The 27,686-nt window shown below is 49.4% G+C and overlaps 1 protein-coding gene across 2 annotated transcripts in view; it reads left to right on the plus strand.

The window, feature by feature from the left end:
• Window positions 1–24,461, plus strand: part of LOC144373428 (uncharacterized) — a 28,599-nt gene extending 4,138 nt beyond the window's left edge. The window contains exons 3-15 of one of the 2 annotated variants that reach the window (XM_078036503.1): window positions 8,866–9,078; window positions 13,922–14,109; window positions 15,136–15,219; window positions 15,590–15,798; window positions 16,031–16,236; window positions 17,312–17,426; window positions 18,794–18,909; window positions 19,076–19,306; window positions 20,390–20,504; window positions 20,699–20,796; window positions 20,963–21,079; window positions 22,054–22,168; window positions 24,091–24,461. In XM_078036503.1, coding sequence (XP_077892629.1) covers window positions 9,037–9,078; window positions 13,922–14,109; window positions 15,136–15,219; window positions 15,590–15,798; window positions 16,031–16,236; window positions 17,312–17,426; window positions 18,794–18,909; window positions 19,076–19,306; window positions 20,390–20,504; window positions 20,699–20,796; window positions 20,963–21,079; window positions 22,054–22,168; window positions 24,091–24,296 — 1,842 coding nt within the window. In that variant the 5' untranslated portion in view covers window positions 8,866–9,036 and the 3' untranslated portion in view covers window positions 24,297–24,461. Of the gene's footprint in view, window positions 1–8,865; window positions 13,679–13,921; window positions 14,110–15,135; window positions 15,220–15,589; window positions 15,799–16,030; window positions 16,237–17,311; window positions 17,427–18,793; window positions 18,910–19,075; window positions 19,307–20,389; window positions 20,505–20,698; window positions 20,797–20,962; window positions 21,080–22,053; window positions 22,169–24,090 lie in introns of both variants that reach the window. The other variant, XM_078036501.1, reaches the window with a different exon arrangement.
• The last annotated feature ends 3,225 nt before the right edge of the window (window positions 24,462–27,686 follow it).

A 27,686-nucleotide genomic window follows, 5' to 3' on the forward strand; every position in this document is an offset into this window, starting at 1 on the left:
CATGAGAGCCCTTGGCAGGTTAGTCGTGGTTGTTTGAGGGGTTCCTGGTCTGAGGGTCCCAGCATCCCTCCTGGTGGGAGTCTAGTGTCCGTGCTTGCTCCTCTCTCAGGCCTTTGCCTTTTAGTCTGCCTTGTAACTCTAGCACTGGGGAAGGGAGCTCCTGGAAATAGGCCTTGGGGAGTGTCCAGGAGTGGGAGGCAACCTTTCTGTGGCCCCTCCAGTGGGTCCCTGTCTCCTGAGCCTGCATCCTGGGCTGGGAATGTCCCCAGTGCTTCTCCCTGTTGCCCTCTTAGGTGGAACAGCAGGACTCAGGGTGCTGGAGCTGGGTGCCTGCCTTCCCCCAGGTGGCACAGGCTCTGGTGAATCCCAGTTGTTCAGACTCTGATAAAGCAGTTTCTCTAGAGGGCAGCCTTGTTAGTAACAGAATGCTCTGGCATATGTCAGAAAGGTCCAGAAACATGAGGAACCTGGAGACAGTCTCAGTGGAAACACTGAACTCCTGCAGGTGAAACCCACAAAGGTGGAGGGCCCCTGTGATCTGGCGGTGGTTCTGAGTTTTTCTTTTTCTTTTTTCTGTTTCTTTCTTTCTTTCTTTTTTCTTTTCTTTTTCTTTTCTTTTTTTTTTTTTTTTGTTTTTGTTGTTGCTGGGGGTTAAACTCAGGACTTTACTCTGCAGAACAAGCTCTGCCCACTGGGTTCCCTCCCTGGAGTTTTCAATATTCAACTTGCCTACTGAGCCTCCAGAAATCCATCAATTTCAACCTGCCTTTCCCAAGACTAGTATACACATTTTCATAGCAGCTTTGTTTATAGACAAGAACTGGAAACAGTGTAGATGTCTATCAGCAGGTGAGTGGATGCAGACTCCCCAGGCCCACCTTAAGAGACAGTTGATCACTCAAAAATAGGAAAGGGTAAGCTACTGACACTTAACATTGATGATGCTCAAAATAATTATGTTGAAAGAAGCCAGATTTAAAAAAAAAATAAAACATGCAGTATGATTCCGTTTATTGAAACTTCTAGAAAGTATATAGTAACAAAAAGCAGATCAGGGGTCACCTGGAGATGTGAGGAGGGATGGTGGAGGTGTGAAGGGATTTCAGAGAGGAAGGAGGAAACTTTTGGGGTAATAGACATGTTGTTTTTATTGATTGTGGTGCCCTCACAGCTGATGCATAGTATTGGAACTCAGCAGAGTGTGCTTGAAATGTGCAGGTTGCTGCCCTTCATTGAAACTGTTTTTTGAAATTAGCTACAACCAACAGGGGACAGAGAAGCCCCCAAGTGGTCTGTTCCTTTACTGAAGACTATGTTGTAGAAATTGATTGCAGAAGAAATCTCTTTCCTGTCCATGCAATGTTTTGAGCTTAGCAGTGCTTACCTGCTGCATGGCTAAATCGATCCTGCTTCAAATGCTGGGCGAGATCTTCAGGGGTGTAAGTACCACGTAGGCAACATGATGCTAAAGCGAGGTCTCTCTGCCCCCAGATGCAGGTCCCTTCCCTCATGCATTAATCCTTTGGGGATAAAGGGGAGAAGCCCTGCCTGGGGTTCCAAGGCCTTTGGAAAGAAAGTTGAGGGGTCCCGGGAGTAAAGAGGGTTGCAGATGTGCCAAGGGATGAGTAGGAGGTGCGCACTGGGAGGAGGACACTCCACACAGGCCTCCACTGTGCACCCAGTGTTCCACGAGGCTGGTTCAGAGCCAGGGCTGCAGGCCAGGAACATCTGGGCACATTGCAGGTTCAGGGGACTCTGCCGAGCCTAGAGAAGGGGATACTGGGGCTGAGCAGCATCTATCAGGGCAATCAGTCGCTCCCACCTGACAGATCCCTTTCCAGGGCAATCTTGGGGCCCTGCTGCAGGGACACCCAGTGAGGATGCTCGAGGAAACCTTTCTGTCCAGGAACGCAGTGGGACTGGTGAGGGCTGGGGTCCTAGGGCGAGCTGGCTGCAGCTTTTTACCTGAAGTCCCCCTGTCCCGCCCCTTGGTGATCCTCCTGGAGTCGGGCCCCAAGTGACTTCTCCCTTGGCCGTCTTTGGGAAGCACCAAGGAACTGTCTGGGGCCCTGTCCCTGAGGGCGACAGGGCTTTCAGTGTTTGCTGACTTGAGTCGTGGGGAGTTTGTAAGGAGGACTCCAGCCCTCCACCTCTACCCGCAGACGTCCAATGGATGGCTAAAGGCAGAATTAGAAGGGCAGCATCTCTGCCTCAATATATGGCCCATCCATCCCCTTTGCCTGAGTCACCTTGGATTTGTTACTGGACCCTGCTGGCTGCATCAGTGCCCACCAGCACAAGGAACAGGCAAAAAAAAAAAAAAAAAGAAAGAAAGAAAAAGGAAAAAATAAAGAACGTTGATCAAACTGGGGAGAAGCAGCCAGAAGGCTTGGAAGAAGCCCCTGACCCACAGAAGTGGTTACAGTTTATAGAAACAAAACCCAAGTGATCTACATACGTGAACTTTCTTGGCCTGAAGAAAAGCAAAAATGGGAAAAACACAGAAAATGCCTAGGCAGATGGCCTGTGCCCAGGCCTGAGGAAGGGCGGGACCCATCTTAGCTTTCCTGGCTCCTCAGGTGGGCTTGGGGGTTGCAGCAGAAGGAAGTTGCTGTTAATTCAGAATCCAGACCCCCGCCCCCATGCAGTCTGTTTCATGTCCCAGGAACAAGGTCTGATTGATGTGCATCTGAGAGCCAAAGCAGGTGGCACAGCTTTCCTGACAAGGCCCCACCTGGCCAATCCTGGGATGATGGACAGACCTCACCTGGTCAGGACCACCTGCTTTGGCAGCTGTGCAAAGCCCAAGCCCTTGCCCTCATTCCCCTTTCTATAAAAGCTCCAAGTCATTGTCACTCCCTGAAGACAGGTGAAGGATGTGGGTCCCCTTGCCTTCCCCTTGTGGCTGCACTGATAAAAGTTCCTTTCCTGCTGGGCATGGTGGTGCATGCCTGTAATCCCAGAGATTCTCGGGAGGCTCAGGCAGGAGGATCACTTGAGGTCAACCTTGGTGATTTAGTGAGACCCTCAGCAACGTAGTAAGACCCCTTCTCAAAACAAGAATAAAAAGGATTGGGGTGTGCTCAGTGGTAAGGCACCCGGGTTCAATTCCTAGTCCTTTACCTGGAGCTGAAGCTCCCTGCCTCCTTTTCTTTTCCGGGTTAAAGCTTCCCCTGTGCATTCAGTCTTATTGGACTTGGAGTTACCATTGACCCAACTCAGAAGTTCCCATCTCTGGTATCTCCACCTCCTCTTGGTACTGGGGATTGGACCAGGGGCTCTGCCACTGAGCTACATCCTCAGCCCTTTTAATTCTTTATCTTAAGACAGTGCCTCAATAAGTTGCTAAACCTGGCCTCAAACCCACAATCCTCCTGCCTCAGCCTCCTGAGTCACTCTATCACAGGTAGGTGCCACTGTGCTCGGCCTGTGGTTGCATTTGGATGCAGTCCAAGCTGCTGCAGGTTTGGGGAATGTTCTGTGGGCATCTATATAACAGTACCTGGACTGGGGTGCTTTCTAAAGGGGGCACCAGACCCTCTCGCTGTTTTTCTGTGGATATCTGCCTGGCCTGCAGTGGGTTGGTCACAGGACATTCAGGAGAGATCTAGGGCACTGGGCAGTGCCCTCCATTTAGCAGGTGACCTGGCAGGAAGAGCCCTTGCAGCAGGGAAGTGGGGTGGCACTCTGTAGGTGAAAGCACAGAGCTCTCTGATGACTAGTGACTAACACAATGTGAAGCAGAAACATCCCATGAACTTCATGTTCAAGTACAAAGTTGGCTAGGATGACTGGGTGGCATTGAAATCTCCTGAAGGTCCTTCTTGGATTCATACAAAAAGAGAGAGCGAGGGACTAAGGGGCAGGAAGGAAACACAACTTTTTCAAACACTAAGATCTGGAGTCCAGCTCCTGCCACGTAGTCAGTGAATGAATGGATAATAGTTGTTTTTACAGGACCATGTGACCTGGGGCTGCTCGGCTTCCTGTGGGCCCTCAGCATCCCTATGTATAAAGCAGGGGCACAGACCAAGGGTGCTGTCAGCTTTCTGTTGCTGTGACAAAGCATCTGAGAGAATCCCCTTAAAAGGAAACAGGGTTTCTTTTGGCTCATGGCTGCATAGGTCTCAGACCATGTCACCTTAGCCCTGTTGCTTTGGGCCTGTGGCAGCACAGTAGGACATCCTGGCAGCTGGAGCACATGACAGAGGAGGCTGCTCATCTCTGGGTAACTGGGAAGAGGGTGGGTAGGACTGGGCTGGGTCCCAATATCCCCCTCAAGGTCACACTTTTAATGATCTCATCCCTTCCATGAGGCCCCACCTACTAAAGTTTCCATTATGTCCCAAGGGCCACAGGCTGGTGACCAAGCCTTTAGCACATGGGCAATGGGGACATTTGACATCCAAACCACAATACCAAGTGATCATTAGCTGGGGGCTAACCTCTGGTCACCGGGCCAACCCCTCCCCACAGCCCAGGCCTGGGGAGATTGACTGCATTGTGCAGGACACCCACTGCAGGCAGCTGCCTCAGCCAACATGGAAGTCCTTAGCAGAGGCTCTTTTTTTGAGGGTGAGGGAGATACCGGTGTTTAGTCTCAGTGGTGCTTGACCACTGAGCCACATGCCCAGCCCAATTTTGTATTTTATTAGAGTCAGGGTCTCCCTGAGTTGCTTAGTGCCTTGCCATTGCTAAGGCTGATTTTGAAATTTTTGATCCTCCTGCCTCAGCCTCCTGAGGTGCAGGGAGTACAGGAGTGCACCACTGCGTTGGCCAAGGGGCTCCTTTTTGGCAGTGGGGTTTCCTTGGAGAGAAAGCTGACCCTGTCCTGGGGTCATCCCTGATTTTCCCACACAGCAGTGCTTTGTTACTTTTTCTTTTCTCTGGAGGGCAACTCAATTCATACTTAGTAAACATAGCCCCACAGGTTCTCTGATTAAGAATAGTGCAGAGCTGGGGGGCAGTGGTGCATGCCTGTAATCCCAGCAACTCTGGAGGCTGAGGCTGGAGGATGGCATGTTTGAAACCAACCTTAGCCATTTAGTGAGGCTCTAAGCAACTCAGTGAGACTCTGTCTGTAATGAAGTATTTTAAAAAGGGCTGGGGATGTGGCTCAGTGGTAAAGCACCCCTTGATTCAACCCCTGGTACCAAAAGAGAGAGAGAGAGAAGTGAAGAAATAAGGGAAAACAAAACTCAAGCTAAGATCTTAACCCTGCAAACGCAGCTGGTAGAGAAACGTGCTGACTTCAGGGCTATGGGGATTCACCTCACCAAGACTCAGCAAATGCTCTCCAATCCTGTCACCCTCAGGGCTGGGTGAGCTCCGCGGTAGAGCACTTGCCTAGCATGTGCAAGGCCCTGGGTTCAATGCCCAGTGCGGCAACAAAAAGAATTTCAAAACCCCATGTGATCCTCATGTCCAGGGAGAGCAGTCAGAGCAGCTGTCTGCCCCTGAGACTGGGCCTGGGAAGACTCACTGGGAGGATGCCAGGGGGCTCATCAAAGATCCGGGGAATTGCCACCAGTGCGGCCAAGGTCACTCCTAGATGGCAAAATGAAACTGTGAGCCATGTTTTCTGTGACTCTCAGGAATCCCTTCCACACCTCTGTCATTAAAACAGGGAAGAGTAATAATGTCACTCAGTCCCTTTATACTGCTGGGACGACAGTGGTCTTTAGAGGAGATCCCATGGCTGCCCTCGGTCACCCCCTGCTTCACATCCCCTTAGTGACCAGTGGTCTCTTCCCACCTGAATGCTGTCCAGACCCGACTCCTGGGGTGCAAGCCTTCCCCTCCACCCTCCACCAGTGCTCACCAGCTGCCCTGGGGCATGGGAGCCTGTGACCCAGGCTTGGGTAGGGTTTCCCCCTTAGCCAGAGCCATCCTGACAGCCCCAGCCTGGAAGTGGCTGCCTGGAACAGAGCAGGAGGTTGCTCCCTGTGGCCCCTCTGGTCCCTCTCTTCCTCCTGTTGAAGGAGCATGTGAGGAATGACTTGTCCTTAACCCTGTGCAGAAGCTTCCAAAGAAACCGCTTCAAAGCCCTGGAGCAGGGGAGGGGGTTGAAAGGTTTGGAGATGGAGCCATCTGAGAAGAAATGGCAGAACTTCAGAGATGAACAAGAGAGCAGGAGTTCCAAGCCTCTTTCGATGGAGTTTCTAGCAAAACAGGATGTTGGTTGCAGGAGCCAGATGCAAGCCAGGCTCAGATGACCCCATGGAGTACCATCAGGCGACCAATGGCCACTTCAAAACTGTATCGTAAAAGAGCTTCCAGTCCTGAAGCACAAACTATGCCAGGGGCCTCCAGGCTAAGTGACAGAAGCAGGCACACAATGACACATGGTCTGTGACCTCACTCATGGAGAGTATAATACAGTTGTACCATAGAAGTAGAAAACATTACTACCTGCCTTGCCTACCTGATCCTCACAGTGTCCCTAAGAAGCCAACACAACAAACCAGAAAGCACAGTGTCCCTGCTAGCAAGTGCAGGACCTAAGTCTTGAACCCAGACACAGAGACCAACCAAATTAAATGAAATATTTACTGGAATACTGGTAGAAATCTAGGAGAAGAGGCTGTGGCCTAGAAATGGGGAGGGTTGGCTTCAATCCTCAAAACCCAAAGCTGTCAAGATGGTTCAATTGACCATCCACATTAGAAACTACTCTCCAACGAAATATGCCCCAAACATTCTCAAAACAGAGGGACCGATTGGGAGGAAATGGCAACCCAGTAGAACAGGAGGCACGAGGAGAAACACAGATGAGCACTATGCATGGGAGGAGGTCACTGGAACACAGCTGGCAAGAACATGAACACAGGCTCAAATGATGTATTTCATTTATTTATTTTTTACAAAAATTAAGGATGTTGATAATATGTGCTGGAAGGGGATAGGAAGATAAGCTTTTTTCATACATTTTGGAGGCACATTTAACATTATCCATGAAACTTAAAAAATGCACGAATGCTATGCTCCCTACAACACAGAAATTCAGGTCTTGGGACGTGCCCTGGGAAGCTCCCAGAAGGAAGTTCATTTCAATGCTGTGTTAAATTATAAGACATGTACAATGCAATGGCCATTGGCAGGAAGTCTGTGGCCACAGTGAATAAGGAGGCACGTGCTGACTGCAAGTTCTTAGGACCTGTGGGTGGAAAGAAGACCCTGGACCACATGTCTCAGCTGTGGGACACAGACACAGCCCTGAACATAGGCTGGTCCAGCGGCACTGTGCATCTCTGCAGATCCACACAGTGTGGAAACCGCAGCCATCACTTGGCTTTAGGGACAGTAGCTGGGGTGATTTTCTTTTCTTAGAGATAGGGGACCACGGGTGACTCCCTCACAAACAGATGACCAGAGCCACCTCTGGGGAGACTCTGGGCCAGGAGGTGATGGGAGAAGAGGAATTTGATCATCTGTTTCCATTTTTCTGTGATTTGGTTCAAGTGGTAAAGTGGTGGTATTTATTAATTAATGGATCAAATAGGTTCATGATTGTTTTAGAGTACAATTAGGTGCCTTCAAACTTTAGGCTACATGGGCACATTTGACAACGGTTCCAGCCATTCTCTCATCCTTTGGGTCATTCCCCTCCTATGTCCTGTGAGACATTTTCTATGTGAGGCTTTAAGAAGAAGAAGAAGAGAATATTCTGTAAAGAAAACCTTATGATCTGTGAATTATAAAATTGAATGGGTTCATTCAGAAATCAGAAGTTCTATTGAAAGCTATTTGCATGAGGCAAATAAAACCTATTTTTAGGCATCCTGGTGAAGACAAGGTTTTATCTTCATGTCTCATGTCTGTGTTTTTCTTTTTATTTGTTAGAATGAAATTCATAGGTTGGCAGACCATTCTATCAGATGTGTACCTAGATGACATTTCAATTACCCACTTTTACATGGTAGACATTTTGTACATGAACACTGCCTGTCTGCAACTTTTTTTAAAACAGGACTGGGCTCAGGAGCCCAAATACCAATGTTAGCTGGAACATGTTCTCCAGTTTGGCCTATCTGTCAGTATTTCCTGAGGTCATCTGTTCAATGAGCTTCGTTACTCCTGCTCCCTCACCAGCTTTCATAGAAACCACATGCTGTCTATGAGTCAGAGACACCAATCTCACAACATAGCATTCTTTGAGTATCCAAAGTCCCACTTTTCACTTCGCCATGCCTGACATTGTCGGTAATATTTATCGGCAAATGTGAGATTTTCAAAGATCCAATTCTATGTGCTCCTTTCTCAAAAAGCCTTAGGCAGGGCTATAGCATACATAAATATGAAGTAAAGGCCTAGTTTTTAAAATGTCATCCATTGAATAATTGACACATGTCTGAGATATTTTTTATTTTGGAGGAGGTATTATTTCATAGGGAATTCCAACAGCTACATGATAGTGAAATGAGAAGTCTTGCATCTATTTTATTCTTTGTGATGATTTTTATGAGTAAGGATAAGATACTTCCTTGTTCCAATGAAGATGTTGCCCACTTCTGTGAATGGATGCACCGTGTCACCCACTACTTACATATCTGCATGTTGTGCTTGACATTAACATCATACTTGGCAGGTGGCAGAAAGTCAATACTGAAGTTAAGGTCTTGTGTTCTAGCAGCTGTGCTGCAGATCCTTGGTGTGCCACCTTCTGCAATCCATGCTGCTCTGTTCATGTTCCTATTGACTTCCTGGTGATGAGCATCATGGTCTCCTGGTCTTGAGAATGGCCAAGCATTTCTCTGTGAATGTGGAAGATGGGCATGTGGAAGGCTTCAGGGAGGAGGGATCATTGATCATGTACTCTAATCCATGTGCCTGTTTAATGACCTGTTTTTCTTCTTGGGTTTTAAGGGAGACACTGCCCTCAAACACTTCTGTGCAGCTGGGAATGCAGGCTTCTGCTTCACCTTGAAGGAAGCATTCATGAATCCTTTCCAGAAGACATGAGAAGAGAGAGTGAGCCTCTGGTATCATGCAGGTTCCTTGCATTGCCCATGGGCTAGAGGAGAGAAGAGTTTCTTCATGAGATTTGATCCCCTTTTTCCTGAAAAGTTCCACACGGAGGTGAGTCCCCAGCATGTTTAGACATCATTTCAGACATCTTTGTTGATGGAAATGAATCACACCCCCTGATGATGTGGAAGAGCTAAAGATGGGTTTGCTATGAATTTTCTATTTCATTTCTAAGGGCCTGAGTCAAGCCAGCCATTGTACTGTCAGCGCATGAGCTGCTGGTCAAATGTGAGGAAGTGGACTTGCTTTATGAAAAGACCACCCTGATTCAGTGAGCCAGAGGCAGGCTGCAGTCCCTGTTTTCCTGTAAAGGCAGATTGCTGTGGATAGCCTCTGGCCTCGTCATGCAGCCCTGCTCAGAGTAGGGGATTGAGGGTCCAGGCAGATCCCTAGTTCCTTTTGACCTTTATTGCCATTTGGCCGCCCCAGGATCCTTGGACTCTACCTAGTCTTCTGGCCTGGGTCAGGGGATGTGAGGTTTGGAATCCCCCTCTGTGGCAGGATCCCAGGGCCCCCAGCCACTTGAGGGCAGCACATCCTTCCCTAATTGTGTTAGAGGGGGAGGATTCTCCCACCCATCCTCATCCATGCTCATCCCACATTTTGTAGCTTGACACCTGAGGACCTTTATTCATTGACTTATGCTAAGATAAGTCAATCAGCAGTCTCCCAAGGGTTTACATTGTGGTAATTGACACCGAACATCCGTTTTGTAATTAAACCATTTTGGAGGACACAGTTGAGTGGCATTAAGCATGTTCATGTTGGTGTATAGGCGTCACCACCATGCATCTCCAGAACTCACGTGAACATACTCTTGCCATCAATGCTGAATTCTAGTGCCCTTGAGGCTCAGGAAAAAACATTGTATTTACTTTTTATGAACCTGATAATTGAGAATCTGAGATAAGTGAAATCCTACAAAATTTACCTTTCTCTGGACATGATCATTTTCAAGGGATGCAGTTCACCCCCACTCGTGGGCATATCAGGTCCACTGCTAACTCTGCGGGTGTTTCAATTGCACTCTCAGTGACAGTGGTGACTGTGTGCACATGAGCTGTGTGTCCAGCTCAGATCCCAGGATCTAGGGTCTTTGGTTCCACGCAGCCTATAGGTTGCCTGCTCCTCCAGGTCTCTGCAGGCCAGTGGCACGAAGGCCCTGGGCCTGGTGGTTTCTTTAGGTGAGTGCAATACGTGTCCACAGTGTCGTGGGACATGATGGACTATAAATAGAAGCAATGCCTGGATACTCCTGGGATCTCAGTGGGCTCAGCCTGTGTGCTGAGAATTGTTGTGACCTCCTAACTAATGGGCCCCCAGAATCCCAGAGAAAAGGGCAAGTCCAGAGCAGTGGAACCTCAGTGTCTCTGAAAGAACTTTTGGGGTGGGGGGCCGGGATACATTGATGTGATGACTCTGATGCAGAGTCACGTGCTTCCAATCTAGGTAGAGGTGCTCAGGAGCAGTCTGGGCTGGCACGTGGGTTCCCCACCTCCACACCTGTGGAACATCTTGGGGCTCTGAGAAGCACAGCAGCCTGACCACGTGAGGGCATCTGCTGTCTCTGCGTACAGTGAGCTGGGTTTTCTTCACGTCCCTCAACAATTCCACATAACACCAGCTCTGAACCCAGAGTCCTGGGCACTTAGTTGAGGCTCCATCAGCTCCCACCTCTCTCTACCTGACAGAGACCTCCTGGCTCCCTCTGCACTCATTACATTGAAGATGAAAACCTGGAGGGTGGGACTTCCTGTCATCCAGAAGTTCCCAAACACATTCCACTGTTCCTGGAACTCAAATGGTTGGGGTGGGCCACAAGCACCCTGGCATCCATGTGTGGGAACCATGGTAGTATAATCAAGAAACAGGAAGGAGAGGGGTTGGACTGATCAGTACAGATGGCAGGGCATAGTACAGAGTGGAATTGAGAGTTCTCACCTGGGGTGATTGTTGTGATGTGCACAAATGGTCTGCTGGTGCTGGGGTGCCCACATGGTTTCTGGGGTCTTGAAAGGCTACACATGCCCACAGAGTGTTCTCAGATGCACAGTGGGAGGCCCGTTCCAATATGTACATGTGGAAGAAGTAGGAGACCCCCTTAGTGTGGAGGTGCCATCTAGAAGGCAGCCTCACTTCTCTGAAAAACTTGATTGGAAAAAAAGGGTACGGACCTGTGCCCAAAGAGCCATATATGCTCCTGGAAGTTGGTGGTGGAAATAGTTCTCCATCCATTAATCACTCCCTCACTCACTAATGTCCTTGTGTCCTTGAGAAAGGCTTTCCCTTTCCTGGTTCTCCTGAATAGAAATCCTCTTGCCTCTTGGGTGAATAGGGTTATGGGTTGTGCAGAGGGTATTGGTCCACTGAGCATCTCAGAGACTGTCCTTTATGGAGCCTAATTATCCCAACTGGGGAATGAGGCCAGGGTCCTTACTGTGGTTAGTGTGAGGACACCATGGGTTCAGAGAGGGAAAGAAGGACAAGGGAAACTCAGATGTCCCTTCATGGCCCCTGGAGTTAGAGGACTTACCCCTTTGCACCTGGGATCAGGAGACCTCATTTCCTCGAGGACATGCACACTCAGACGTAAAACTTGAGTGTGGGTTCCTTTCTGGGGCCCAGGGCTGTTCTTAGCCACCAGGAATGACAGTGCTCTCCATGCTGAGTGGAGCTATTTTTGCCTGGAAAGAGCCCATGGTCACGCCTTGTCCAAAACATCCCACGCCAGGAGCTCCTATCCCTACATTCCTGTTCTGAAAGGAAGCCACTCAGAGACAAAGTGGGTCCAACCACCTCCTATGTGTTCACTCATCACTGTGTTCCAGCAGTCACCCCAGTGAACAGTCCTGATGGGATTAAATGTGGCTCAGAATGTCACCCTCATGAGCCCTACCCTGCTACAGCTGCAGTTCTGCAGTGGGAGAAACTCAAAACCACAAAACACATGCACATGAAAGAAAAGAGCAAGAGCCAGAGCCCAAACAGGCCAGGTGTGGCAAAGACAGCTGGAGTGCCTAGGTTGGGACTCAGAATTATATCAGTGGGGTGGCATTGCTGCTGACACCAGCATGATAACAGAGAGCCAGCCCTGCTCATTTTGGGGAGCAGTGTGTTGAAGAAGACAGCAGAAATTGAGAGGCAGAATTGAGTTTGGCCGTAGGAGGAGGTTGGGTAAAAGACCAGTGTGAGTTGGAGGGACTGGGCAGATAGAGAGAGGCCAGGGCATACCCCAAAGCCTGGAGACTGCACTTGATGTCCAGGGTTGTGAAACACCACCTCCCCTCTTACTCACAACTGAGAGCAAGGGGCATTGATAAGTTCAGTTTGTGTGCAGCTGCATCCAAGGTGGCTCGGCTAGGCACCTCTGTTTCCTTGACTCAGGAGGCTGGGACTCCAGGCTCCACTGAGGCTTGGCTGGGAGGATCAGAGTCTGAGTTCATGCCTGTGTTCCTGGTAGGATCCATGTTGGCTGAGCCTCAGTGTTTTTGTAATGAGAGGATGGGTGACCGTCATGTCTTTATCACAGGACACACTTGCTAAATGGATTTGTTTGCTCTGAGGAGGAAAGAGAGAGGGGGGAGTGGTGCTGGAGACAGGGATGCAGACAGGGGTCATGGACTTGGCATAACTCAGTCTTGGAGGTGATATCCCATCACCTGTACCCACTTCAATTCCCATGAATCCAGAGGCTGGGCCCCCTTGAGGTGAGGGGTGAACTGGTTCTGGGCAGCAGGATGCTGTGGTACCTCGGAGTCTCTGTGAGACCCCAACACTAGACACACTTGGCCCTTTTGAAATATTAGGAGAAGCCTTGGGAAGCTGTATGGCAGAGGGGAGCAGCCTCTGCATCTCAGTCACCTCCAACTTGCCATGGTATAGAGTGGGAACTGCAGCCATGATTGGACGGACATTGGCCACGTCCCTGTGTGGGACACAGGCCTGATTGAGTTAGGGTGTATTCTTTGTCTCTCCCCTTCTTGTGATTGTCGCATGTCTACATTTGTGCTTTAGCCAACTGTGAGTCCCATCCCTGGTTTCAGAGAGAATAGAGGGTGTTATGGGCCAATAGACACAATAAACCCTAGAGATTAGATGCTACCCTACTTTCCAGAAAAGACTGGGCACACCATGAGTTGCACAATGATGGGACCAGGATCCAAAAGCTGCTGTGAGGGAAGGACTGGTTGTGAATGCATTTTTGAAGGCTCCAAGCTGGAACTCTAGTGGCACCAAGCAGGGCAGATGCTGGTGGGGATGTTTGGGTAGTTGTTGGTGAACACATGCGCACCTGAGATGGGTAGGCATGCAGGAGAAATCAGCAGCCCATAGGGCTTTTGAAAGTGGTCTTATGTGAAAAGAGGCTCAGGTATGGGCACAGGAAATGACATCATTGCCTTGACAATGGATCAAACAGAACATGGAACCCTGGTATCCAGGCACCCACTTCACTGACCAAGCCATCCGAGCTCATTTGGATGGAGACACTGGAGTGAGAAGGATGTTCCCCTGTCCTTGCAAACAATGCCGAGCCTCAGGCTCCCAGGAATCTCAGGGGGGCCAACTAGGCCTTTTGTGGATACACTGGATGAGGATTCAACTTAGACGCCAGAGCCTCTGGCGCTTGTCGCAGAGGAGCTCAAGAGTAACAGTGAGTAGCACAGGGCAGGTGAGCCCAGCAGGCCCTCTAGTCTGATCCCTGATGAATGGCCCAGGACTCCTATTCTGACTCTGTGTGTGTGTGTGTGTGTGTGTGTGTGTGTGTGTGTGTGTGTGTGTGTTTGTACTGATAGGAACTGACCCATTGTGCTTTGACTCTAGTGTATTGGCACAAGTCATTTTTCTGTTTGTCACCATTTCCATTTTGAACCCACCATTCTTGGTCCCAACCCAGGGTGAAAATGATCAGAACACGGAGGAGCCCTTCAGGGTACAGAGCCTTGAACCTTACAGGCAGGACCAGCTTAGGAATGAGCTCCTGCCTGTCATTTGTGGGAGGAACCTACATTTCAGCAGCAACATGGGGTTAATCTCCTGGGATTCCATCCCCACCCAGCAGGTGCTGGATCTCTTGTTCCCAAGGTAAGCACCAGACCACCAAGCCCAAGTGTGTAGCCCCCTCATGCCTGGGTCTTGGGGCTGCCATGTACCTCTCAGGGACCCAAAGGTTTGTGATACCTAATAGATAGAGAACCACACTCATAGCGGAATGTCAGCCCCGAATGGGACAAGTCCTGGAGGTGCCTGCCACAGCCTTGCAAGGGGAGTAAACTTTCCCTCTCAGGCAGAGAAACCATCCTGACTCCAGCTGATCCACAGAGGTCCGTGGAGCAGTCCCCACACACTGGGCACCACAGCTCAATGGTGTGCACTGAGCTCATTCCCAGGTGGACTCAGTGAGGCCAGGTGGCCTTTCTGGTTGATGTTGGCTTTGTGAAGAAGGTAGATCTGTGCCAGAGGCGTCTCAAAACTCGGGCCTTGGGAAAAGCACTTTTGGATTAATAAAGACATGTTAGTATACATAGTGGGACAGAGCGTCCTAGCTGGGACATAGCTGGACAAGGGCTTTGGACATGGCAGCTCCCACCCCCAGAGATATGTGGGAATCAGCAGTTTGGGCTCATTCACTGATGAACATGGAGAAAGCACCCACTGTGTGAAGACACGTTTCCAGTCACGTTTCATAATTCAGTGAAAAATGGGGTGCAAATGACTGCCATTGTGTTCCTTTTCATGGGGGTCAGCCTAAAACCGCAGGTGCCATGAGTACATATCCTACATGTGACTGCATCTCTGACTCCATGAGGCATAACTGCACGTTGTCCTCTTCAGTGACTGTGGTGGACCCCTGGACCAACTTCAACATAGAATGGGCTTGGGGTCAAGAGGGTGGGCTCCTGTTTCCAGAATAGGGACCTGCAAGGTGATTTGACTTGGGAAGGCTGAGGAAAGATTGCTCTCCCCAATTCTGTGTTCTGCCTGCAGTGTAAGGTGTGGGGCTTCAACAGTAGGAGGGGTAAGGCGGGGAGTTGTAGGTAGTCATGGTCCACTGGGGAAGCCCCTGGGACAATGGATCCCTCCACACCACACCTCCCTGTCCTCCCCCAGGGACACAGATGTGACCTGCACTCATGGGAAAAGAGAGGTCCACCGCTACTCAGGGGGACTCAGTGAGAGCTCACAGAGAATGAGGTAGCATTGCAGCCCACGCCAGGGGTGGAGGTGTCTCTTGAGCCCTGAGAAGAGTGGGCAGGAGGACAGACACTCCCGGAAGGTGCATTCCAGGTTGGAGTGCACGTAGCCAAGAGGAAGAAGAGTGTCAGGCCTGCCCAGAGGAGGGGAGAGCTGGTCATACCATGGATCTAACGCTCCTTTATTGAAGGTTCTTTGCCTGTAGCGACCTGTCCTGTCCCTGCTTGTACAGCCACTGTGTCTTGTCTGAGGTGGACTGGTGTGTTCAGAACCAGGGATGGTTCAGAAGTGTAGGGTCAGAGGTTTTCTCTGGAGGCCAAGGCGAAGGCAAGGCCAGGGTTTTGCTGACTCCACACCTGCCTCCCCACAGTGCCTCACCTTCCTTCCTGGGGACCTGGATTAACTTCTACACCGAGGCTTCCCATCAGCCTCCAGGCTCTCTGAGTCTGCAGCAGCTGCTGCCATATATGTGGCTCTTGCTGGTTGGTTTGTACCTGGAGCATCAAGCATACCACCTCCTGGCCGCAACTGAAGATGGCATATCAAGCCAGGCAGCGACTGAGAGCCAGGCGGACCAGGGTGAGTACCTAAGGGTGTATGAGGAGAGGTCCGAGTGTTGTCCCACTGCAGGGAGTCTGTATGCCTGGTGTTGGGCTGGAAATTAGGATAAGCCTTTGTCCATTCAGGAAGTGACCCCAATCTGCAAAGAGGTCCTGTGTGGGCTAAGGGCCTGAGTTCTTCCTGGCAGCAGGGGTATTGTCTGTGTGAAGGTCAGGGCAAGGCAGTCATGTTGGCATCTTTTCTCCTCTAGCTACAAGCTCAGTTCCTGTTACGGCTCCTAAGCCAACCCCAGAGCCAGAGCCTTCTCCCTGGGAAGGGGCAGAGCCAGAGTCCAGAACATCAGGGGTCTCCACTGGGTACTCCCAACGGCCCCAGTACAACAGGCGGGTGAGAGGCAGGTGTCTCATTCACGTCTACCTGGAAAATGAAATGACAACACAGTATAAGAGCATCCTGGTGAGTCTTCGAGCAGGGGAATCTCCTGGGAGCCCACAGTGGGGAAGACCGAGTCCACAGCAAACACCTTGGACTAGGCCTGTCTTCTTGAACTGGAGTTTCTGGAAGGTCAGGAAGGAGAGCAGAAAGTGAGGAAGAGAGAGGCGGGAGAGCAGCAGCATGCCAGGTCTGGGTGCAAGTGGGCCTGCGTGTTTTGGGGTGTGCAGGTCAGAAGTGCAGGATTGAGTGCTGGGTTCAGAGGAGGTCAGAGAAATATCGAGGGTACAGGCCATCCTCTACTGATTTTGGTATTGAGGAGGAGTATATTGAACCGTGGAGGTTGAAGCAGAGGAGTTGGCAGTCAGTCATTTTCTTGTGTGTGGGAGGGGATATGTTGCTGGTTGAAGAGAAGGGAGCCATTGTAGAATGATTAGGGTGGGTAGGTGTGGGTCACAGGCAACTGGGGCCCTTGGAGGGCCCATTAGTGTCCTAGTTTGCATGTATGTGAATAGAGATTCAGCGGGTCTCTCTGCAGAATTTTCCTGGGTGTGGAGTATCCATCATGAGATTCTGGTGTCCACCTCTTGGGGAGCCATGTTGAACCACTGCACCTGCTGGGTCCAAACCTCCTGACACCCCAGCAAGCACTGACACTCTTGAGCCCAGCAACTTCCATGCCTATCATTAAAGAGTCCTAGTGTGTGTTGTTCCCTGGCTGTCAGGATCAAAGCACCTAGGGTTTGTGCCTGGTCCACACAAAAATGCAGCTGCATCCCAGACCAGAGCAGGGATATGGAAGTCCACTGGACCATTCCTCCCATCTTGATGGGACTAGAGTGTGTCTGTACAAAGCCTTTTGGTCCTTATTCCCTTGTCCCTGTAGGGCATAGCAGGTTGAAGCAAACTCTTGTACCAAGATTGGACTAGAGGCTCATAGGAAGACCCCACATGATCACATGAAGGCCTCAGGTAGCAGGGTAACAAGATGGTGCCCTTGTGTTGAGAGCTCTCTTGTCTCTGATTGTCCTTGAGCACTGTCCTCTGGGTAGCTACTCCCAAATTCCCTCTCTGATGAGCTTTCTCCAACCCTGCTCAGGTGACCTGCCAGGACAGCACTCCAGTCATCATCCGCAGGGCCTTAGATGCACACTTGCTCCAGCAGGAGGATCCAGAAAACTACGAACTTCTGCAAATTGTCTCGAACCATCAGAGTAAGTGGAACCATCAGAGGGTAGGGAGCAGTGAGTCACAGTGGGCTCACGATAACTGGGAGCCAAAACACAGTGTGCATTGACCCAATGCCCAGGAAGAGTATGGTGGGACTTGTGCACAAAACAAAGTGTAATGATGGGGCATAAATCTGCAGGTTCTTCATGTTCCCCAGGGGCTGTGGACCTGCCTTTCGTGTTCTTTCCTTGGCCTGAGGAGGCATTGCAAAGCTATTATCCACAAGGGGCCAAGAAGAGAGGCTTCTTTGTCTTGTGTCAAAGAAGACAGACAACCACAGGGTGCCTACTTTGGCAGCCTTTCCTGACCTAGACGAGTACATGAGAAAAGCAGTTCAATGAAGAATCATTTCTGGCTTCCAATCTTTCTATTCATTGCAAACTGAGTCCACTTAGGACCAGAGGCCATTTCTAGAGAGAAGTATGTGGTAGAATAGAACCCTTCACAGCTTGAAAACCCTTCTTGGAGAGAGAGAGAGAGAGAGAGAGAGAGAGAGAGAGAGAGAGAGAGAGAGAGAGAGAGAGAGAGAGAGAGAGAGAGAGAGAGAGGGAGGGAGGGAGGGAGGAAAGAAGAAGGAGGAGGAGGAGGACGAGGAGGAGGATTAGGAGGAGGAGGACGAGGAGGAAGAGAAGGAGGAGGAGAAAAATGAACATAAGTTGAAGGAGGAGACCATGAATAAGAAGGTCAAGATGACTATTAGAATAAGCATGAGGAGAAGATGAAGAAGAACAAGAACAAGGAGAAACACAAGCCGAACAAGAAGTATAACAATAAATTGATTAAAAATGTGAATGAGAATTATACTCATGGGGAGGAAATGCAGAAGTAGGGAACTCAAGAGAAATATATTGCTCTGGATGGCACAGCCCTGCTGTGAACATCCTCCACCCACGCTCAACACACCTCCAAACCACACCCCTCAAATTAGTGTAGCCCTGTATGAGTGAATGAATCCACTAGCAAGGTGGAGGCACCCACCATCAAGTGCTTTTCCCCAAACCCACCTGTGATCATTGCTGCAGTGGGGAGAAAACCTTCAACACATGAGTCTTTGGGGACCAATCCAGATACAAAGTCTAGCTGTTTCCCTTTGGTGGGTCCAACGTGAACTAAGAGGGTCTGGGGTACAAGGGGCTATTTCCTTGAAAGGTGTTCCTGTAGTGGACCTCCTGTGCATAGAGGGTCCTCAGGGAGGAATCAGTGGGGAGTCTTTGGTGGAACAGTAGCTGGATTCGGGGGCTCTCAGGTCTATGTCTGAGACCTGAGCTGGCAGAGGCTCTCAGTTGTGGGGGATGTTGGGGAGTATATTCCTTGAGTGTCACCTACCACGCCTCTGCCCCTGCCTCTCCAGAGCTGAGGATCCCTGCTGATGGGAAAGTATATTATGCCCTGGATGGAGGAGTGGATTATAACTTTCTTCTTCGGGAAACAGCTGCCAGCAAGTCGTTGAAGGTCAAGCCAAAGGAGGTAAACAGCCACCTTCTTCAGTCTTTACTCCTGGTGCCACTCCACATCCTCCAAGGGGACAAGAACCTCAGGTTCTGGATGGATGTTGTAGAATGCGCACAGAACCAACTGCCAGGCTGGGTGGGGTGCAGTTGCTGGGCTTTGCTGATGTTGTCATCCCCCACAGTTCTTGGAGCCTTCTGTGGCAGTGGCATCCAGGACCCCAGCAGCTGTGAGCAGCAGCTCTGCAGTGGCTGCAGGATCATTGCCCCAGGCCACCCAAAGCAATGAGTGCTGCATGAGAAAAGTCACCAGTAGCAGCTCCTCACTGCTTCACTCCAGCGAGCAGGTGGAAGACAGCCACTTTGTTCATGTCCTCCTAGAGGGACAGAGCCTGAGGGAGACAAAGTGCATCCTGGTAAGCCCGACAGCAGGGCTGCCTCCTGGGTGTCCACACAGTGGAAGGCAGGAGACACAGCCAACCCTGGGGCTATGGTGGGAAATAAAGAAGAGAGAGGTCTGTCTTAAGGGCTTGACCTGAGGAGGGAGAGCATCAGCATGCCCAGCTCCAGTGGTGAGTGGGCCTGTGTATTGTGGGTTTTGCAGGCCAGAAGTGCAGACGGAAGTGCTGTGGACAGATGAAGGCAGAGATATGTCCAGGGTGTAGGCTGCAGTGCCTAGAACTTGGTATTCTCAATGAGTGAGGTTGGAGCAGAGGAGGTGGCAGTGATTTGTCACATGTGTAGGAGGGGATGTGTTCCTGGTGGCAGGGAAGAGAACCTCCTTAGCATGACTAGGTGTAGGAATTTGGGGTCGGGATCACCTGGGGGGTCATGCCAAAGCTTCGGAATGTTAGCCTTTGCATGTATGTAAATACGGAGCTAAAGGGGTTCTTGGCAGAATTTCTATGGATGTGCAGTAGACACGCTAATGCTGCAGGTGTCCAGCTGCAGAGGAGACATGTTCAGTGACTGCCAGTGCTGAGTCAAGTACATCATTACAACCAGACCTGCACCGAGCTTCCAGAGCCCAGGGCCTCTCAAAGCTGTCATGAAGCACTCAAGTGCACACTCTTGTATCTGAGTCTGTTTTGTGTAGTGGCAGTCAGGACCAAAATTTTCAGTGCATCTGCCTCTTCCACCCACAAAGGCAGCCTGCATCCCAGAGCACACTTGGTGCGCAGATCCCTGGCCCATTGCTCTCATCTCAGTGTGATGAGAATGTGTCTGTGCACAGGCAGTTTGGTCCTTTGACCTGAGTGGAATGTGGCTCCCCAGGGGGAGGGGAGATGGCAGGTACAGGCAGATATTTGTACCAGGATTGTTCTAGTAGCACATTGCAAGAACCCAGGGGGTATATGGAGGACACACTTGGGTAGCAGGATAACAAGATTGTGCCCTTTTATATATAGCTAATATTTCTCCTGAATGTTTGACCACAGTCTTCTGGGTAGCTCCTCAAAAAGCCATTCTCTGATGACATTTGTCCCACCCTGATCCAGGTGACCTGTCAGGAGACGGTGACAAGCCTCATCCGCAGGGCCTTGGACCAAAATTTGTTGCAGCATGAGGATGTGGACAACTTTGAGCTGCTGAGTATGATGTCTGAGGATGAGAGTAAGTAGGACAATCAGACAGTGGGGAGACATGATCCACAGTGGGCTCAGGATAACTCACAGCCAAGAGAAAGTGGGCCTTGGCCCCGAAATACCAAAGTGTGGTGGGCCTGGCAGAGACTCTCAGGGGGTGTGGGTGTTTTGTGGTATAATCCTTGAGTGCCACCTAACAGTTCTCTCCACTTCGCTCTGCAGAAATCCAGGTCTCTGACCACTCACTCGTGTGTCTGTCCATGAATCAGGGAATAAAATATTTCATCGTGAGGAAACGCCCCCAGGTCAAGGCAAAGGAGGTAAACACCTACCTTATTCAAGCTGTACTTGTGCTGCCATTCCACTCCCACCTGGGGAAATAAGAAGCCTGAGCACCTGGATATATGTGCTAGAAGCCCATAGAGCCAACTGACAGGCTGGGGTGGCTTTCTGTTTCTGGGTTTGCTGATGTTCCATCCCCCACAGTTCTCAGAATCAACCTGCAAGTCCTCCAGGCCGCTTTCCCACAAGCAGGTGGGAGACACCTGCTTAATTCGTGTCCACTTAGAAACACAAAGTCCAAAGATGGCCAAGACTGTTTTGGTAAGCCTGGGAGCAGGGGTGTCCCCTGGTGCTTACACCTGGGTGGGGAGCAGACACTGGTCCAATACCATGGACTACTCATGACCTCTTGAATTTGGAGCTTCTGGATGATCAGGAGGACAGAAGGGAATCAAGAAGGGAGAGGTCAGTGTGAAGGGCTGGAGCTGAGATGAAGGAGAGCAGCAGCTTGTCCACTGCCATGTCTGAGGGAGTCTGTGTGTCAGGTGGCAGCATGCAGTCCAGAAGGGCAGGGGCAGGTATGGGTGACAGATGAGAATAGGATAGGACCTAGGTTGCAGATTCCCTTGTATGGGATGCTGACGTCTATGGAGGAGGACAGCAGTGTGAGGTTCTCCATGTTCCTTGAACAAGGAGCTGAGAGAGTCTCTCTGCAGAGTCGATATGGATGTGGAGCAAGCACACTAAATGTCCAGGTAACCCAATGACCACCCTTGCCGGATGAGATGCCCTCCTACATCCCAGCCAGCACTGAACCTCTGGAGGCCAGGAGCTCTCGTGGCTATGTTTCAGCACTCCTGTGTGTGGTCATGTTCCTGGGTCTGTTTTTGGCCCTGGCAATCCAGACCAAAGCCTCTAGGTTTTGTGACTAGGTCATTCCCAATGCCGCCTGCATCCTCGGGCAGACCTGGGATCTTGGAGGCTATTGTCCCATTCCTCTCAACTTGTGGGATGAGATTGCATCTGTATGCAGGTAGTTGAGTCCTTTCACTTCGAGAGGAGTGCAGCTCCACAAAGAGCAATGGCAAGCCCAGGAAGTCCTATGTACAAGGATTGGGCTAGTAGCCTATGGGAAGAGCCCACACAATGAGCAGGAGGTCAGCCTCAGGTAGTAGTGTCATGGATGTTGCCCTTGTATTTAGAGTGGAGGTGCCTCCAAAATGCCCCTGCCCACTGTCCTTGAGTAGTCACTTCAAGGCCCATTTCCTGAAGGCCTGTCTCCCATGCTGCTCCAGGTGACCTGCCAGGATAGGGCTCCTGTCGTCATCCGCAGTGCCCTCGACCTACACTTGCTTACTCAGGAGAAACCGGAGGATTATGAGCTGGGCCAAATCATCTCTCACCGTCAGAGTAAGTGAGACAATCAGATGGCAGAGAGCAAGGGTCAGGATGTCGACTCACGTCAACTCTTAGCACCAAAGAGTAGTCTCTGAGCCCCAAGAACACTCCAACAGGGTGTGTTGGGTTTGTGCACAAAGACAACTGCACTTCTACTGGTGGAAGGTCTTGAGGTCCAATAGTGTACCCCAGTGGATATCGCGGCTCCCCACCAGGTACCCTCCCCTGGACATGAACAGGCATACAAAGCTGACATCATTGAGGAGTGAGGAGGAAAGCCTCTTTCCAGGAGCAGTATGCTTTCATGGTCTGGGATAGGAGTGGTTTCAAAGGAACATGGGAATGCATGGGCTAAAGATGGAACTGGCATTTTGTGGACTGAAGCAGTACTATTGAAATCCTTCTGTGTGACCAGAAATCCACTTCCTGGGCAGAGCATTGCCAGGATTCTAGCAAGCAGTAACAGGATGAAATTGGGAAGAAAACACAGCCTGGGAGACAGCCTGAATCATTTGTTTTTGCATAAATTCCATGGTCTTCCGCACCTGAGTCCACTTGCCAAGGAGTGATCACAATAGCCAGGTTGTGATCCCTAACTAAAGTCAGATGAGGGCTTCCTGAGCACGTAGCCACAAAGCTCATCTGATAATAATGCCAGTGCTTTTTCATTGGTTGGTTGGTTGGTTTTTGTGAGCCAAACACCACAGCAGCCATTATCCCAGCCTATGTACACTGAAGACCACCATCCCAATGAGTTCTAGGATCACTTGTCTCCTATCTTAACCTACTGTTAGGTTAGTAGAGTCTATGGAAGAGGAAGTCTGTGTGGGGCCTTGGTAGCCTAAGAAATTCATAGCAGAGATCCCCACATCCAACCCAGAAGGGATGGAGAACAGGCTCTAGGTTAGAGGAGGGTGACAGGAAACAGGTGTTCAGAGGAAGGAGAAGCAGGCTGTTGTATTTTCCCACTCTGGGTCATGGTACCACTGGGCCATACACCATGTTGGAGGGAAGCAGTTTCTTTGCTGGTCTTTGGAACCATTGTTCTCAGTAGGGCAGTATTTGGAATGTGGCCTCCATTCTCAGAAGCCTGGTTCACATGGAGGCAGGCTTCACCAACACAGAAGCATGGGTCTAATGTGGTATCCGTGCTGGTCAGCCTGTCCTCACTGTGGCCATACTTGAGGAAAATAACTCAGAGGAGGAATCCTAGGCCTTTTCTCTGGGTTTCATAGCATTCTCTTTGGTTGTGCACTGAGGCTGTCCATAAAGCTCTAGTGTGTGGCAGTGGAGAGCTCCTCAGCCCTTGCCACACAGGCATAGACTGGGAGAGAGAGAACGAGGGTGGCAGAGAGGGAGAGACAGAAAGATGGAGAGGAGGAGGAGGACCTCTACTTGGAGAATGAGGATTCAGTGGATCCAACAGGAACAAGGTACTGTTGCCCAGGGCGCAATCCTGTTTAGGTCTTCCTCTAACCATGCTCAACCTTTCTTCCAGTCCCTCCCACCTCCCAGTAGTGTATTCATCTTGAATGAGAATTTCATGTTGACATTAGAGCACTCACCATCCAATGCTTCCCTCCAAACCCACCTATGAAGATGGCTCATGTGGGGACTGAATCTTCGGCACAGGAGCCTTTTGTGGGAGATTTCAGATGTAAATGTAGTGGTGTGCTTTGGCAGATGCAAGAGGACCTGAGATGTTCTGGAGTCCAAAGCCTTTGGTAGGAACAGACATTAGGTCTGTTGAAGTGCTCTGCTTAGTTTTTCCTCAGGGAGGACTGTGGAGGCTGTCTTGTTGGTATTGGTGCTGAATTGGAGAGCTCTCAGGTGTGTGGCTCTGGCCTTTTCTGGCACAGGCTCTCAGATGTTGGGGTGTCCTAGGGAGCACCTCCTGAGTGCCACCTTCTTTTTGTACACCCCTCTCTCCCCAGAGCTGAGGATTCCAGCGCAGGCCAACGTATTTTATGCCAAGAATCCTCACAAAAAATCCAACTTTGTGCTGAGGAAAAGGAGCCTCTCCCAAAAGAATGATGAATGGATCCAGCCTCAACCTCCCTCTCGTTCTGCAAAGAAGGCTCCAGCCCTCCTGAGGATGCTTGCAAAACCATTCTGCTGCTGTGTGCCTAGGCGGGGCTGAGGCAGCCCAGAAATATTTACATTGATTACTATTTGCTTCAAAGTTTGAATCTATAGTTTGCCATTGTCTTTGACCTTGTTTAGTAACACAGTTGTTACGCTATCCTGTATTTGTTGTTTCCATTAATATATTATTATTTTAAAATATATATGTTTTGTTACCTGATCTACTCTGATGATTTGAGTATACTAAATGTAGCAGTGTTTTCTAATGGACACATCCAAACCAACAGGAAGGAATGTTTCATTCTATCAGCAAGAACTTTGGTTTTTAGGAGTTTGGCAGATGGCATTATCTGAGTCAGTTTTCCAATGGGGGCAATGAAGTATCAGCTATCATGGTACAAACACAAACAAAGACACACAAACACACACAAGAGCACACACACTCACTGAGAGATAGATAGACAGCTGGAGTTGGTCTCTGCTGAAATACTTTGGAGACGTGGTTCTGATTTCTCCCATTTTGGAGTATTTTCAATTGCACAAGGTGTCTTGCAAATGAACCCATGTCTGAGGAACACATGCATGTGTACTTCACATGCCACTTTTCACATAGCAGGAAGGTCATGTCATGTAATATTTTTCATGCAGCTGTGTTTTGACTGTGAACCATCCCATGAGGTCAGCTGTGGAATTTTCCACTGGTAGCATCACAATGGGGATCCACTCTTTGGATTTGGGGATATTTCTGATTTTCTTGATTCAGATTGGAATGATATATATATATATATATATATATATATATATAGTTTTTGATGAAAATTCTGCATTTGATGGTAATGAATGCCATGCATCTAGGAATCTGTAGACTGCAGACAATGAATGGATGCCTACTGTTGCCTGGACTGGTCTGAAAAGTCCTGTAGCATCTGAGCAAGTGTGAGGGCTGTACAGGTCTTGCAAAAAGTCCAGGTCACATGACCCTGCACAAAGCTGAACTCCTAGTGGTCTCCACAACAGTGTAAGAGCCAAGGAGAAACACACTTTCACACAGAAGGTGGGAAGCTACCTTTTGAAGGTGATCATAGGTACGGGATCCTCTTGGTAGGACCCATTTTCTATTGGGCCAGAACTGTGCTCTGATGTGGTTGCTGAGAACTTGGAATTTTCTAACTGAAGCAGTTCGTGCAAGCTGCTTCCACTTGCAGGAACAAAGTGTGTTCTCGTTGAGCACTTTAGGCTGTCCCAGGTTGAACTAGAGTGTCAGAAGCACTTGTAATGATTGGCATTCACGGTTTCACATTGAAGCCTCTGTGCCATCTGTCAATCACTGATGGCTGCAAGTGGGGAATGGAAGCCATTTGCTGCAAGCAGTTTCAACTTGCAGGACTAACTTTGTTGTAAGTGGGCACATGGTGTTTTTCCTGTGTAAGCTAGAAGAAAGCAAAACTGTTTCTCACAGGTGACAGGCATGCTTTCACATTGAAGCTTTTGTGCCGTTGATCCAAAAGAGTTCACTCATGTGGGCACCTGCACTTCAAGTGTATATTGTAAACAAGTGTGACAAATGGATGTCAGTGAGACTTTGGAGAACGGACCTTCTCAGCTGGTCCTCTTTCCTCCTGCAAGTTGGTGATCTCTTTCTGTCACACTTTGTGTTTCATGCCTGAACTGTGCTCTGAATGTGCTTGATGAGAACAGTTTAGAAGTGCAGAAGTGAAGCTGTTTGCAGAAGCAGCTTCAAGTAGCACAAGCTAACTTGTTCTCAGTGAGCACATGGAGATTTTTCCCTGGTTGAAGCAGTGTGAATGAGAATGGCTTCTCAGAGCTGGTAGGCATGTTTGCATTTGGCAAACATTGCCATCTATCACCAAGAGTTCCTTGCATGCAGAAACCTTCTTTTTAAGTGTTTTCAGAAAGGTCTGATGAGTGGATTTCCATGGAATTTCGTGGAATTGATCTTTTCTGCAGTCCTCATTGGCTTCTTAAAATTGGTGATCCTGGGCGCAAGGACTCTCTTGCCAGCCAACATTGTATTTTGGGCCTGACCTCGGCTCTGAATGTGCTTGCTGAGAGTAGTTTGGGAGTGCAAAAGTAAAGCAGTCTCTCAGCAGCTTCAACATTCAGGAGCTCATTTTGTTCTCAGTTGAGCACATTGGGGTTTGTCACTACTTAAACTAGCGTGAAGAACCACCGCTTCTCAGAGGTGGCAGTTTCCCTCTGAACCATCTGTACAATTGGTCAATGCGAGTTCAATGCAGGCAGGCACTTGGATTTCAAGTGAATTCTGTGACAAACAATTGAGCAATGGATTTCAATCAACCTTGGGGAATTGCTCTTCCCAGTGGGCCCACAGTTCTCCTCCAGTTGCTGAACCTAGGTCCAAGGGCTCTCTTGCTAGCACTCTTTGCATATGGGCTGAAACTGTGCTCTGAGTGTGCTTCCTGAAAATATTTTGGAAGTGCAAAACAGAAGAATTTTGGCAAGCAGCTTTCATATTAGGAAATGACTTTTTTCTCATCATGCCCATTGAGCTTTGTACCTGGCTGGAGTAGCCTTAAATCCAATGGCTTCTGAGAGCTGGCAGGCCCAGTTTCCATTGGAAGCAACTGTGCTCTTGGTCAATGGCAAGTTGGTTACTGTCAGGTACCTGCAGTTTCAATGAGTTTTTAGAAGAAGGAGACCAAGGGGATAAGATGAAACTTGTGCAATTCATTTCCTAATCAATGTTGGTGATGCTAGACCAGAGTGGACTTTTGCAATGAAACTTTCTCATGTCTTTTGCAGGAAATGTGTTCTGAATGTGCATCCTGAGATGCATTTGTAGGGGGCAAACAGAAAAAGTTTGTGCACAAAGTAGATTTGTTCTCAGTGAACACGTGGCAGGTTTTCCTTGGTTGAACATGGAGGAAGCAGAACCTCTTGTCAGAGCTGATGGCACCATTTCACTTGGAACCATCTATGCACTCAATAAAGTAGAGGTCATTGCAGACAGGCTCATGCAACTTCAAGATAGTTTTCAGAATCCGTTTGAGGAATGGATTCCAAAGAATCTTTGAGGTATTGACCCACCCATCAGTCCTATCACTTCCTATCTGAGCAAGTGCTCCAAGGTACAAGGGCTCTCCTGCTAGCACACTTTGGATATTGAGCCTGAACTGTTCTCTGAATGTGCTCAATGAGAAGAGTGTGAAGTGCAGAAGAGAAGCAGGGTATACAAACAGCTTCAATTGCAGGATGTAAAAGTGTTTCTAGAGAGCATATTGGGGTTTGGGCTTGGTTGAACTAGTAGGAATTGGAATCCTTCTTAGAGCCAGCAGTTACGGGCTTTACTTAGAAGTTTCTGCGTCTTGTATAAAGCAGAGTTTGTTGCTCATGGGTACCTTCGTTTCCAGTGAGTTTTCAAAAAATTTGAGAAAAATATTTCAATGAAACTCTGGGCCATTAA

Source organism: Ictidomys tridecemlineatus, unplaced genomic scaffold, assembly GCF_052094955.1.
Source record: "Ictidomys tridecemlineatus isolate mIctTri1 unplaced genomic scaffold, mIctTri1.hap1 Scaffold_3929, whole genome shotgun sequence".
NCBI lineage: Eukaryota > Metazoa > Chordata > Mammalia > Rodentia > Sciuridae > Ictidomys > Ictidomys tridecemlineatus.